The following is a 14,330-nucleotide window of genomic DNA, read 5'->3' as shown; positions in this document are numbered from 1 at the left end:
ATGTTTTGTAATTTTTTAGTTCAATATGCTATCTTCCTAGTGTCAACTTCGTAGCCTAAGGTTAATCGTAAATCAAATATACGTAGGGACCTATGTTTGAATCTTTGATATGGCAAAGCGTGCAAAAGGCTTCAAATCTTTGCTGCAAATCAGCTTCGAATCTTTGTGCTCTTCAAATCTTTCGCTTCAAATCTTTGTGGCAGGGAACTTTTTCAACTAACTAGGCTTCCAGAAAAGGTTACGATTTTTTTAATCCCAACATCATCGATCTTGGATCCATCGTATACATGCAAATGCTCCAGGTAAACAATTTATTTGCAAATAATCTTTATCGGCCCTTACCTATGTAGCTGAGAGTGTTGTTCACTAGATGCCACTGTAGATTCTTGTGCTTCGCGTAGGTAAGAGGCTCGTAACTTCTCTCTACCAGACGCTTGTTTATCAAAACTTTGTCGGGCTGACTTGCAAGAACATGTCTCATCACTAGGAAGTCGCCATCTTGAAAATTGTGAAAATTGGCTTTGTAGCTCAAATTAATAGGTAAAATGTCAGTTTGGAACTCTACGGTATAGATCTGCCCTCTCGGTAGAGTTGTCGCCCAGCCATTTTGAAATCTGAGTCCGTTTTTCATGAACGGGACCATCAATGTTCCCGCTTCGGTAGATACGGACATGTTGGTCCCGCTAAGCCATCCAGGTTTGACGTTATAGAAGTCGCAGCGGTGCAACACGACAGACTTGTCGCACACGGCACCGCTGACCGACCCCTTGCTGAAAGCCGGGACAACCTTACAGCTTTCCGTGGGAAGGATCGGAGTCCAGGGCAGAACTATAGCATGCGTCTTCCCGCTCAAAGATCGATCCGAGTCCTTAAACCAACATTCGCTTTCCCAACGGAACGCAACTCTGTTGGGGGAATTGTAAAACTTTAGCCTTTCAACTTTGATGTCATCTCCCGCCTGAAATTTTTCACAACCGGCACAGCCGCCTAACGCCGCACAACTCTCAATATCAAAGTGAACGAAGGTGACGTCAGACAACGTCATATGTTTGGATTGTGGAGCTCTTATGCCAACCTCTGTGCAAGGGCCACCTGTGTTAAATGGCGTTCTCGTAGCTACAATGACAGACTCGCGTATCAACGGGACTTCGGTACTAGGATCTCCTTCAGTTTTGGTATATTCGATGCCAGTGTATCCACTACCAATGATGGTTGCTCTGGCTACTTGAACGGATCCAACAGAGACCATATGGATCCCTCTGAAGCAACCAGATGCTGTGAAGTTGGCAAATGTGACAAGCTGGTCTTCGGAGCTGCCGCAGTTGCTGCCAACGTTAGGCCGGTAAGACGGACTGACGAGAAGTCCAGCTCTGAAAGGGGTAAAATCAAGTTGAATCATCCGCAACTGAAACCTGCATTGTACACTTCTTACAGAGAAGGTAACGTGGTGACAATAATAATTACAACGCGATCTGACAGAAAGAGCATTGTGGGCTGTGGATAGCTTTAAAATAGAATAGAGTAGATAAAGTAGCGCTCAATGAAGACAGTTCAGTTTCTATAGTACTACGGTAGGTACACAATATCTCTTGGCAACATTAAAAAAACTATTCATTCTTTTTGATGTTTTTAAACGTTATTGGAAGACGGGCAAATTTACACATCATTCAAAGACGAACAGAGGTATGTACGAGAATGGACAACAAACTCCTTACCCGTGGCAGGAGTACGCAGCATTCCCCTGGAATGTCGCTAGGGGGACCTTGCGGGGACACACAAGGCTGGTGCGAGCCGTTCCACCTGTACGCGCTGGCAGGTTGTACCAGAAGCCACCGTGCTCAGAGCCAACTACGACATTCCCCTCCAAAAGATTCCCTGGATGCCGAAGTAAAAATCCTGATGGCATCAAATCTTCGGCTTGCAGGCTAACAGACTGTTTGATCATAACAGCCAAGTTGTTCTCAAATATGTTATCCTTTTCATCCCCATCTTGGGTGAAAAATCCGTTGCCCTTGACGTCGTATAAGACGTTGTCCTTCAACGACAAGTTGTCTGTTCCCTGTACCCCCACGCCGCGGTTGAAACTTTGACGAATCACAGAGCTCCTCACAAACGACCCACTGACGTCACCACACATGCTAAACGTGATTGGATGGTTACCTAGGCTATAAGCCTTTCCAACGTTAGTAAATTCAACGTCCTGTATGTGGACGTTGACTTGTGACGCTGATGGGTTATCAGCATGAACTACAACTTGCGCACCATATTCTCTTTTTCCCAGGGTTTGTCTGTACCTCTCAAGGAAGCACGTGTCGCTACCAGCGTGCTGCAAATCTGAAAATAGATAACGAATAGATAAACAAAAGCTTCGGCCAGTGATCTTTAATTTCTTTGGTCCTCAAATTACACATAAGATTCACGTAGACTACGCAGCATTGTACATATGGTAGCTGTTTATTTCACTCGTTCCACAATTGTGCTACTATAAGGTATTTGGGATGGAGAAAAAGGGTCGATAAAAATTAGTACATGTTAATAATGTCATCAACATATGAATAGGACTGCTCTTCCAGTTTTAACCAACTGGCATGATGGCAGTAGCTTCGTGATTAAGCAGCCTATATTATGTCAATTTACCTTCCTCTACGACGCACACGTCATGCTGTTCTCGCCGCTCCTTCTTGACATGTCCTCGGAAGACGATGTTCCTGTTGATCGGGAACACCATCGCACTGACACCGAAGGTCCATCCCGCCAGCTCCCCTTCCGTCGCCGTGTGCGTGAAACGAAGGGCAGGGGTGAAGGACAGCGTCAGGCCGTCAGGTGATACTTCTGTTACCTGAAAATGAACAAAGAAATCATAATAATGATAACAATTGCCTTTTAACTCTGTGCAGTCATCAGTTCTTGCTTTAACGAACGTGCACCGATCGTGCGTGGGAAATCGAACTCATTTTCTTAACTTTACATTTTGGACAGACAAGGACGACGTGGCACTGCACTCAAGGTTATTTGGACAGTTCCACGTACAAAGAACAATATACCAATTTTTACACCTGGGTGGAGTGAGGAAAGTAGTGTAAAGTGCCTTTCCCAAGCGTAAGGAAATTCGAATCCGGGACTGCTGGGTTCTGGGCCGAACACCCTGCCGTTACGCCATACGACCCCTCGGAACTTATTTAAACGCTGTGTTAAAGTGTCAACAATCTTGCTACCGGATACCGCCTACCTTAACTTCCTCGTGCTGATCCCCGGTGTTCCAGTCTCCCGTAGCGGTTACTACAACAGTACTACCCGGAGTCCAGTTAACCGGCTCCCGCAGGGTCATGTTGGTGTTTCCCCGGAGGGCCGTCTCGTTCAGCCGGGTCCAGCTGGGACTGACAGGCATTCCTGTAAGTATGAACCTTGCTATAAGATCAAGTTTCAAAACAATTTCTACAATGCATTATAAAAAAGATGTCTAGCTGAAATGTTGGAATACAGTTTGTATGGTGCCTTGACATGACTTTGATAATCAATTTAGACGTGGAACGATTACATACTTTTTAATCATAATGATAGTCTTTATTGCATATTCCTGCCCAGAAGGACTAAATGCACAAAAGACCACATGTGGCCAGTATTAACGTTTGGCAACTTTCAGTCGTGAGATTAAATCGGGATCGGTTGCAGAGAGCATGTTACAGGTGTCTCATAACCTACATGTAGGATTTCTATTTTCTATTCGATAATGTTTAGTATGATTCTGGCCTGGCAGAAGAGTTGCACAGGATACATTTTTATCGTTATTTGTTTGAGTGTTTTTATTTAGTCTTATTTTATTCTGAAATAACTTCTTTTGGTAACGAATTTACTCACCATACATGTCAACGGTTCCTTCTCGCACGACAATAGTCTTGGCCCCGTACAGAGGAAGACCTTCTCCACTGGAGTCCCCGTATAGCACGATGTGTGCCGTGTGCAAAAACGGCAGTTCCGCTGTGCCGATCTGCAAACTCCCTCCCCCTGTGATCAGGACTGCCTCAGCATGTAGCTCCAAATCCTTCTGGTCAAAGATAAGTTCTCCACCTGAAAAGTACGACAGAAAAACAATTCCTGTCTCTATTTACTTCATCACATCCAAATGAAATTGTATTTTGCCACCCTTTAGCAAAGCAAACATTTGTAAATCTCTTTAGAATCCAAATGTTAAAAATGCATTTCACTGTCACTGCAACATAGCCTCCGATGCAGACTCCTCCCGGCTGTTTTCTTTTTCAAGTTATTGTTTTTTTTCTTATTGCTGGCCCGGCCAACAACAAGAAAAAAATGTAATAGTAAAACTGGAACTTAGAAAATGAAAACAGCCGGAAGGAGTCTGCAACGGAGGCTAACTGCAACACATCTTCATTCCGCAAAACTACAAAAAGGCATGACCTTAGTCCACCGTTGATGTTTCGAATCAACTCTCAAGATATAGATATTCATGGGGAAATTTTATGCATACTCAAGCAAGGCTGACTATTATTTCTGTTTACTCGTTTGTAATTGTCCAACGAATACCAGAAACCAAAGGCATGAATTCCAAAACAAACAAAATATACTTGAGAGCTATAAGAGAGATATTAGAATATGTCAAACCATTCATAGGGTCAACTTATCAGTCATCAGAGATTACTTCAAAGCTTAAAGAAAACTTTAATCGTCCTTACTTTTGAAAGAAAAATGACAAAACTGTGAAGTACGTACCATTTATATGTAGTAGTTTCAGTACGGTTGTGTTAGTATCTAACAAGACGGACAGTCCAGGGCCGATAGTGACCGTATCTCCGTCCTGCGGTTCAGCGCCATCCGGCCATGTCCGCGGGGAGGACCACCGGTGTACGTAATGGAACACTACATCGGGATTCTGCAGCAAAGGTATTCGTGCATTAAATCATGCACAAAAACGTACGTAAACTTGTCTCTTATAGCTTTAGCTCAACACGGTTAAAGTTGTAACATTATGTCAGGCAATCTTAGTTTAGTACATCGTTCTTTATCAGCGTTTGGGTCAGAGAATCCGGCAGCCGTTCATGCGAAGTGACATTGTATGTACTGTACAACTTTTTACATTTCTACTGTATCATTATACAACTTCTTCAAATATTCCATCGTAGTGTACAGCTTCTTTCAATTCCGTGGTCTGCTATTCTCTCCCCTTGTTATTAAAATTTGTCACTGCCATTGATAAGTACAAAGTAAAAAAAAAAACACCTCTGCAATAACATTGGCATAAACAAACGTCACCAGTACAAAAGACGGTAAACTATCACGTACCGTGCAGGCTCTGCCTAGGTTGCCCACTGTAACCACCACTCCGACAGACCCGGATGCAGCGGAGTAGCCCAGTTCACATTGAAGGGTGGTGCTATTCTCACTACTGATGTTACAGACTGCATCCCCGATATGCACGGTGTTCTGTCCGTCTCTAAATAAAAAAGAATTATATCATAGGTTTTAAGTAATCTCCCTTTGCTGGCGGCAAAAACATCGAATCTAATCAATCCTTGCAGAAGTGGTTTTGATCTTGCCTCTTTCAATATTCACTTAAAAGATCTAGTCTATAGCATAGCGTCAAAAAATGTTAATAAAACAGTTATAGTATGTCATGCAACATGTTTAAGACGATATTTCAACTAGTGCCACGCCAAATTACACCAAAACATATAAAGACACTGTCATTAACAAAATGTTGCCTGTCTGATAATAGAATCAGCACCAAGGACAGCGCAATATGCTTCATATTACTACATTTGGATAGAACGGTTACATAAAAAAGAGCATATAAGTTGTTAGAGAGTAGCAGTCACTTTTACAACATTAACCTCACTGACCTGAATCCATGACCATACATGGTAATGACGGTTCCTTCCTCTCCCATCTGCGGCGACAGTGATGTAACTTTTGGGGTGCTGTTGGTCCGATAGGTGTAGCTAGAGGGCGCTTCTGTAGCATTTACACCCGGAACAGTTAGGACAACTGTACAGGTCTCCTCCACGTCATTACGATCTGATGTAATAATAGACATGTCAGCAATGTTAATTACACATTTACTAAACTATTACCCAACGCTTCATCTACGTAACCGGGCATAGCAAAATAGAAAGTGAAGAGACAAGCAATTTAGTTGGATTGTCGGGCAGTGCTTTCTTCAATCATAGCAAATGTGTTAAATCGTAAAAGAAGTGCTGGAAAAATATCTAATTGTGTTGAATTATCAATTTGAATGGACGTAAATAAAACATTGGAAACAGCAGTTAGTTTTGACAATGAAGCAAAGGTCAAAATAAAGGTTAATTACCGTTGCATCTGGAGGGAGTCAGGCAGCTGATTTGTTGACTTGATTCGTTAACAACATTACACGGTTCCCCACACAGAGTGATTGACGTGTTGTTGGGATGAAAACCAGACCCGCTGATGACGATGAGCTGATGACCACCAAAACTACCTGTGCATACATGGCAAGAATGTACAACTGTTCAAACATGTTGTCATCTGTTTTACCTTTCAGACTTACAATAGTATGGGCATTTTAAACAGGTAAAAGGTACTGCTTACAGACTGCAGATGTTGGCGCTGTAAGGGAAGAAAACGTTTTTGTTTCCCTTCCCTTACTACCTGCAAAATTAATAATGCATTATTACAGCCATACCATCTTTGTATTCACCTTACGTTTTATTTTTTAAATCAATGAGCTCTTCAAGCAACAAAAGCAGTCACAGTCTGAATCTATCCTTGAAACTGCCGCTAGTACGCCTTGAGTGTGGAAAGCGCAAGTTTTCATTTAGAGGTGCGATTATGTGGAACCGCCTGCCACAATCTATGAAGACTTCCTTATCCATGTCTGTCTTTAAAAACAAATGTAACACTTGGCAAGGACTGGCATGACCTCTGACCCCTCAATGACAAGGAACGGATTTAATTATGATTTGACTTGTATTATGATTTGTATTATGATTTGTACTATGATTGTTATCATTTATTTACTATTGGTATCATTACCTTAATTGTTTTCATTATGATCTTTATTGTTATTATTTCTATATGTTGATATTTCTGTTTGTATTATCAGTTATTTTATGTATAGCAGGGCCCCTCTGAAAAGCAGTGGTAACCACTGAGCAGGGCCACCCTGGATAAATATGACAGAATAAAAAAAAAAACAATAAAAAAACAGTAAGCGATAATGAGCGCGACGTACATATATGATGTTATAATAGATAAGGTACAGGCACTCATACCTTCTGTCTCTGATATCCCCGTCACTTGCAGTTGAACTTCAAACGTTGCGTTGGATAAGGCGTCTCCAAGTCCGGTGACTGACAGCTGCACCTGATACACACCTGCCAGACGCACACCTGAAGTACACGTGATCACTGTGTCGTTGCTAACAACGACAGAACAGTTCTTTCCTCCAACAAGAACACGAACATCTGAAGTCATGTTGGAAAAGTTTTCCCCGGAAATGGTCAAATTGTCATCGTGTGTCCCTATACTGGGATGGACAGAGTGGACGATTGGAGTTTTGTCTTGGCTGTAGAGGAATGTAAAAGACTCGGACTCCAATTTATTCACTGTCACGACGCCTGCTGCCTCACCACTACCAGGCGGAGTGATACATCTGATTTCAGTGTGGTCCACGGAAATAACAGAACATGGTTTTTGTCCAAAAGAAACAGTAGTGTTTCCTGCAACATCAAAACCTTGTCCAGTTACTACAATCTCGGTGCCTCCTGCCAAACTGCCCTGGTTTGGGGTTATTTTAGTCACAATGGGGAAAATTCTGACTGAATTTGTGGTGTTGAAAATAGCAAAGCCCTTCTGGTTGACATCTAAAGTCACGGTATGGTGACCGGCAGTAGCGTTTGTGATCCAACATATCACAACGTGTTTTGAAAAAGACCGGATGCTGCATGGGTGATTTCCTACAGTGATAGTCACTGACGTCATGTCATCCGGGAACTTTGATCCGACGACTGTGACCTCTGTCCTCCAATATGGCGGCCCCTCTACAGTGCTGTTTGGCATCGTTGCCATTGTTGATGACGACACCGTGGTTAATCCCAATATAGACATGTTTTCGGGAGAGTAGGGAGAAGTAATAGACATCATCGTTGTTGCTGGGAGTGTTATTGGCTGACTGTCTAGTACCTTTGTCGCGGACATCGTCATATTTTGGTAACTCGACTCTGTCTTAGAGTTACCAACTACTCCTGCATTTGCTGTCACCGTTGTTACCGAATCCGTGGTCAAATTTCCATCGAGCGTTGTGTTTGTTGATATGGGCTCAATGTGATTCGTCTCAGTCCCGACAGATGTCACTTCTGTCATGTATAATTCATCTGTTGTTTCCATGAAGGATGTGACAGTCATCTCAGATATCGACCCATCTTCAGTGCTCATCGGATTGACGGAGACAGGGTCGCGCGTAGTACTCGATGTATTACCGACCATGGGCACGGGCGTTACGTTAGAACTTAGAGCAATACCTGCTGTACTGACAGGTGTCGTGTCCGATCTATTCTGCACTCTGGTGAAAAGTGTAGTATAAGGTGTCGTTCCAGATACATTTCCACGTGATGTGACTGGTGTAGAAACAGATGTTGTTTCAGATGCTTCCGTGCTTGCTCCTTCTAATGTTCCATTGGATGAATATATCTGAGTTACATTTTGTGAAGTTGAAGATAGATTGGAAACAGTGGCTGTAGAATTGAAATCTGCATTTACCGCAGTGTTCAATTCTGAGTCAATTGTAACCATGTCTATCCAAAAGGTATCGGCTCTTATTTCATCAATGACCGGAAGATTTTCCCAACTGTACTGAAAATCACAGTTTGTCTGACATAGAGATTCGACGCCGTAAACAGAAAGAGATACATGAACAGTTTGTGAAGTGTTCGCAGTCTTTATTGCACTTGAGACTGTTCGGCAGATTATGTTTACGTATGAGAGTTCGGTGATCTCGCACTGAAGTTCTCCTCCTATCATGACCTTGGTCTCATAACCGGCCTTGTGGAATCCGGTGCCAAATATGGAGACCGTTGTTCCGCCAGCGACGGATCCGGAAGACGGTGTGAGACTTGTGATTATAGGGACTATTGAAAACATAGAGTTCTTTTCCCAAAGTATTGCGTTTCCAGAATTTCTAACTTTAAGAGACACTGGCAGAATTGATCCTGTTGGCAGCGATTCCTGTGAAATACATGTTTCACGGTTATCCATTTTCAAAAACACCCGTTTTTATATGGTCTCATCAACAGCTACATATCAACATATAAAAAAGATCACTGAATTATCCTGTATGCTTATCAGATAACAAAATCAGAGAAATACAGCCAAACGTCTAAGATAGAACACATTCAGGCAGATAACTTTTTTTTATCAATCAGGGCGAATGGTGTTAGTTTATTCTAATTTCTATTCGATGGTTACTAAACCAAGGTTAGTGATCGTTTTGCATCATATACTAATCTGTAAAGCTAGAACCAATAAAGATGGAACTACAATACTCTGTACTTGAAATTCATAAACTTACCTGATCGCTAATAATGCACACAATCTTCGACTCGCTGGCAGTTGTGACGTTACAGCTGTACTGTCCGATGCGGACCCGGTTGTCTCTAGCCGTGGTACTGAAATGCTTCCCTTCCAGGACAACCTCTGACCCCGCAGCGCCCACTAGCGGACTGACGTTAGTGACTACAGGTGTTTTGCTGTCAGAATATGTATAGTTCAAGATACCTGAAAACAGAACGTGGTAAGTCGTTACTAACAGGTTAAGTTGAGTTTTTATTTTTATCATTCATACCAAAGCTAACATTGCTCTCTGTGTTATATATCTCTGCTAACATGCTATGATATGTAAATTGTTTTTGATGTATCTTTCCATTTCTAATTCTTATTCAACATTCAAGTTGTCAACTGGTGATTTAAAAACGCTCTACTGTCTACGGAGCAATTTATATTCGAAGTGTGGAGCTTTACCAAGTAAACAGCTAGCCATATACTATAAGCGGTATTTCAAAGAATCATAGTCTCCAGTTGTATTAAAATTCATAGAAATATAAACGTAGAAATTCAACCCATCCACAATAAGATCATGGAAAGAAACTATTTTATCGAATTCTTACTTACCACTCTTGCTGTCTGCCAAGATTCCGTTGAAAGTGAGCGCTACACTCTCGATTTCTTCCGTCCTGTCCGTTACCATAACTGTTCCGTTTAGGACGACGTTATGCCGTGTTCCCATAAATACGGTTTTATAGTTGTAGACTCCAGACGTGATGAACTTGAATGTGGCTTTTCATGGAAAAAGGAATACTATAGATGAAACAAAGCATGTTGATATTGATACAATATACATGACATTGTGTTTCAAACAGTTTTGTTTACAATTCTGAATGATTTCTAAAATATTGCTTGGCTGATTTGAATACATTCCATCGACAGAACAACATATTAGCTATATCCCACCTTAGTCTGATTAATAATAATACAAAATGTACGTTCATTATATCAATCTACATACTAGTGACTTTAATATACTGATCGTCATTAAAGTAATACGAATTGTAAGATTTTGTAAAGAACGTGACATTCAGTTGCTTAGAGTTACAGTATTCATATAATCGTTTACCTTTTTCAGATGAAATCGAATCTTCGAAAACCATGCTTTCATTAGTGTTGGTCACAGTGATCCTGTGTACACCATCTGATAGATCAACCACGCCATCTAGCGGTGACCATTGCCACTGGACCATGTCGCCAGTCTTACACTCCACTGCTGCTGGCTCCCAAGCCAACACAGACCCGTGCACTAAAGGAATAACATTGCAGATTTTAAAGATTGAAAACGATTTTCAGGCATACTTGTCCCGTGATCTGACATAACTGGAATCGAGATATTCGATTTACTTTCATAGATAAAATAGCAGTCGAAAGAGCTGAAATTTCATAGCAAATCTTAAACCACATAAAGGGTAAAGAAGCAACCTAGTGAATAGAAACACAATAAAGATGACTAAGTGGATTGTAAGAAACACGCAGTGGAATATAGTACATTGCAGTCTGTGAACTAAAAAAAAATTTCAACACTATAGACTTAGTATGTGAATTTTATTGTGAAGGTATATGCATTTGTCTGTCAACATCTTATTGGACATCATTTCCATGTTAATATCCAGCTTACCGGCATTCTTCACATGGTATCTCCTGGAGTATGGTCTCGTTACACACACTAATGTGTTCTTAGAGATCTCCTGGACGTCGCACGACACAGGCCCGACTTTAACATCAATGGCAGAACTGTTTGTTGAAAACCCTTCGCCAGATATATGCAATTCAGTTCCACCTGGGAAAAGACGATCAAAGTATGCTTTATGATGACATATCGTGGTATCGAATAATATATCTTCCTCACTCTGATTCACTAAGATAAATTCGATCTAACAAAAACCAAAAGACCTTCTGAGGGCATTCTGGATAACATTCGACTAACTTTTCAGAACATCACTTTAAGGACATTTTTGGACAGCCGTTGATGTGTCGTGCAAAATTTAGTTATTTAGTTAAAAACTGTTAGATTCTTCTCTACAGTCAGACGGTTCTGCCACAGTCTTGGTAAAATCTTAAGACAGAAAGTGCATGGCGAGTGTAACCATGCGTTTGGTTCAAAGTAAAATGTGCACTTGCCAATAATTATATCAACCGTAGAGCCATTGCGTTAAACAAATGTCTTTGCGCAAACACTTTGTTGGTTTGTAGCAGTAACTATGTTTATCTGCTGCCATCCTTACCTGCCAATGAGCCTTCCATTGGGTCGATGCTGTCCAATCTGAAGACGTATTCTACCACCAAGGGCGCACTTGAAACAACAGAACGGTGTGTTAAAAAAATACGAAGTTCGAAACAGTCAAGGCATCTTGTGTACGCTAGGATAGTGTATGTTGTCTTTTAGCAAAATGTATAGTGAGCATAGCGCATTAGATGTTGACAGTTTTGGTAAAAAATTATCAACTGATTAAACCAAATATATTTTCTTTTAGCACGCATTAATATCTATTACCTGTTATAGGCGTATCCGATATCATCCACGTGAAGTAGCACAGGGTATCGCCCCTGGGGTAGCGGCGGAAGGATACATGAAATGTTGTTGTCGGTGACCAGCTCCATTATCTCACATGTGCTCGAACCAACCGTCACAGTAATCAGGGAGTCGTTGCTTCCGAATAAGGAGCCTTCTAGCTGTAAAATGTCACCACCTAGAGCAAGTAGAGAACGCTATTGATAAGGGCTACAGCTTTTGCCTGCAATGATATTGTTGTTTGTTTGTGTAAAGAATAACTCAAGACAATCAATATCAGCTTATGCTTTTCTACTAGTTAGCAAGTAGCCATTTAGCCCATCTCACAGTTCTAGTTCCGCACGGGATTTCGGGTAAGGCCGAAGGTTAACTGCTCCGAAGTAAGCATAAATCCACGTGGAAACGAGCAAACCCGTCTGAGCAACGAAAGTGAGTGTCTTTAAACTTTGATCTTAAACCACAATGCATAACGAATACACTTTGGACATAAACTATAGTAGACATTAAAGAATCAAATCAAGTTGAATGAAAAAGGCGAATCAAATATGGTTAATTTCTTTTTTGATATACAGATTTTTGTAAGGATGAAAATGATTTTCTCAGGGACGTTTTTACTCACCTGACAAGGAAACGTTCGCTGGCATGGTACCCGAGATGACAGGTGTGATGGCTGGGTCGTATGTAAAGGCGTCTTCCAACATGGCGCTAACTCCGCACACTTCTACCGTGACGTTAGCCAGTGCTCCAGCATTATCCATCTGTCAGAGAAAGTTTCAAAATTTAATTACGCCATCTAACGAATGTTTCATTTCTCCATTGACTAAATGGCACTAGCCATTGACCCGACGAACTATTTCTAAGAAATAGATCAAGGACGGGTCTAAATGACGTGTTAGCAAGCACAACAGTATGGTTATCTATCTAAAAATCAACTTTTCAGAATAAAACGAAATTGATGTATTACAGTAGAATTTCAAAAACGTACCAAAGCAGGCGTTCTGCACTGTATCTTGGTAGGCTCAGGATTAGACACACTGATTGAAGTGCAGTGTTCGTTCCCAATCCGCACGGTGGCGTTGTTGATACCAGTTCCGTGTAGAGTCAGAAGTGTGCCACCTGTGTTTTTAAACAATTGGTTTATACAACATTTCAAACAAATATTAATCTGACATATTCCGCAAAGTTCTGGGATGAGTATATTCCTGTCGTAAGAGACTGTTTAGTATGGAATGGAAATCTGTTAGATGTATAGTACTGTGAAAGGGAAAATGTTCGCGGAGATGTAGATTCGCAGTCGGTAGAACATGGATCGTTTGCGGTGGTTCTAAGATCACATTTGGAACAAGATGGCAGGCGCGTATAGGACATAACAAGAATGTTCGCGGTGGTTTTAAGTTCGCGGTAAAGCGGTCACCGTAAAAACCGCGAACATGAAATCACCGTGAACATCTCCTTTTTTGTGTGTGTTAAACTTGTCCAATTTCAAACTCTTACAAATACGATATGAAAAATACTTGTTGCGATCCTATGATTTCTTAGCAAGTGACTTACCAGCAGTGCTACCTTTCGTAGGCTGAACCCTTGTAATGTTGACGTCGTAAGTAAACGTCACGGGTCCCTGCGTATTCAAAGCGTAACCGTGGGGATGGACGTAAACAACAACACGGTGAACGCCACCTGACGTCATCAACCCGACGATGCATTTAACGTTAGTCGTCGTTATGGAGATTACATCACAGGTGACGTCACCCACTGTGACATTTATGTTTCCCAAATTATTTGGAAATCTTGAGCCGGTGATTTCTATTGCTTGACCCGCTGAACCTGCAAAGTGATAGGAAACGTTAACAAAGAACTCTTCCAAAAATGGTTCTAAAATATTGCACATGTACATGTTTTACGGAGAATTTTGTTACGACAGTATCACAAAATCTTCATAGTAAGAATAGAAAGCCGCCCAAGCAAAACGAACCATTGGATATTATATATCGTTTCTATATCCCTAGTACCTAGTATATGTTTTATTGTTTTATGCTTGTCGGTATCACTGGGATTTGTCGTGCAGTTCCAGTATGTTCCGTCAGAGGACGCAGTGCGTTCGCTGCGTGTTCAGGAAAAGTGCGCCTGCCAACTGAGGGGATGAAGCCCTCCGTCTCTAAGATCGAGCTAAAAAATGAAACACATCAATATCTGCAGTGGTTTGTACAAAGAAGTAAATATCATCAAT

At 41.4% G+C, this 14,330-nt stretch overlaps 1 protein-coding gene across 1 annotated transcript in view; it reads right to left on the bottom strand.

The window, feature by feature from the left end:
* LOC136434845 (fibrocystin-L-like) overlaps positions 1 to 14,330 on the bottom strand; it is a 32,976-nt gene that overhangs the window by 9,999 nt on the left and 8,647 nt on the right. Inside the window, exons 20-37 of the mRNA XM_066427919.1 lie at positions 13,655 to 13,927; positions 13,089 to 13,219; positions 12,723 to 12,861; positions 12,086 to 12,281; positions 11,817 to 11,884; positions 11,210 to 11,371; positions 9,557 to 9,762; positions 8,937 to 9,213; positions 7,263 to 8,606; positions 6,323 to 6,469; positions 5,856 to 6,030; positions 5,299 to 5,449; positions 4,729 to 4,888; positions 3,859 to 4,068; positions 3,230 to 3,390; positions 2,638 to 2,839; positions 1,716 to 2,334; positions 343 to 1,370 (exon numbers count right to left, since the gene is read on the bottom strand). Of these exons, the coding sequence (XP_066284016.1) occupies positions 343 to 1,370; positions 1,716 to 2,334; positions 2,638 to 2,839; positions 3,230 to 3,390; positions 3,859 to 4,068; positions 4,729 to 4,888; positions 5,299 to 5,449; positions 5,856 to 6,030; positions 6,323 to 6,469; positions 7,263 to 8,606; positions 8,937 to 9,213; positions 9,557 to 9,762; positions 11,210 to 11,371; positions 11,817 to 11,884; positions 12,086 to 12,281; positions 12,723 to 12,861; positions 13,089 to 13,219; positions 13,655 to 13,927 (5,649 nt within the window). The remainder of the gene's footprint in view (positions 1 to 342; positions 1,371 to 1,715; positions 2,335 to 2,637; positions 2,840 to 3,229; positions 3,391 to 3,858; positions 4,069 to 4,728; positions 4,889 to 5,298; positions 5,450 to 5,855; positions 6,031 to 6,322; positions 6,470 to 7,262; positions 8,607 to 8,936; positions 9,214 to 9,556; positions 9,763 to 11,209; positions 11,372 to 11,816; positions 11,885 to 12,085; positions 12,282 to 12,722; positions 12,862 to 13,088; positions 13,220 to 13,654; positions 13,928 to 14,330) is intronic.

The sequence above is a fragment of the Branchiostoma lanceolatum genome, chromosome 5, assembly GCF_035083965.1.
Source record: "Branchiostoma lanceolatum isolate klBraLanc5 chromosome 5, klBraLanc5.hap2, whole genome shotgun sequence".
Classification (NCBI taxonomy): Eukaryota; Metazoa; Chordata; class Leptocardii; order Amphioxiformes; family Branchiostomatidae; genus Branchiostoma; species Branchiostoma lanceolatum.
This window is presented reverse-complemented; position numbering and strand designations above follow the sequence as displayed.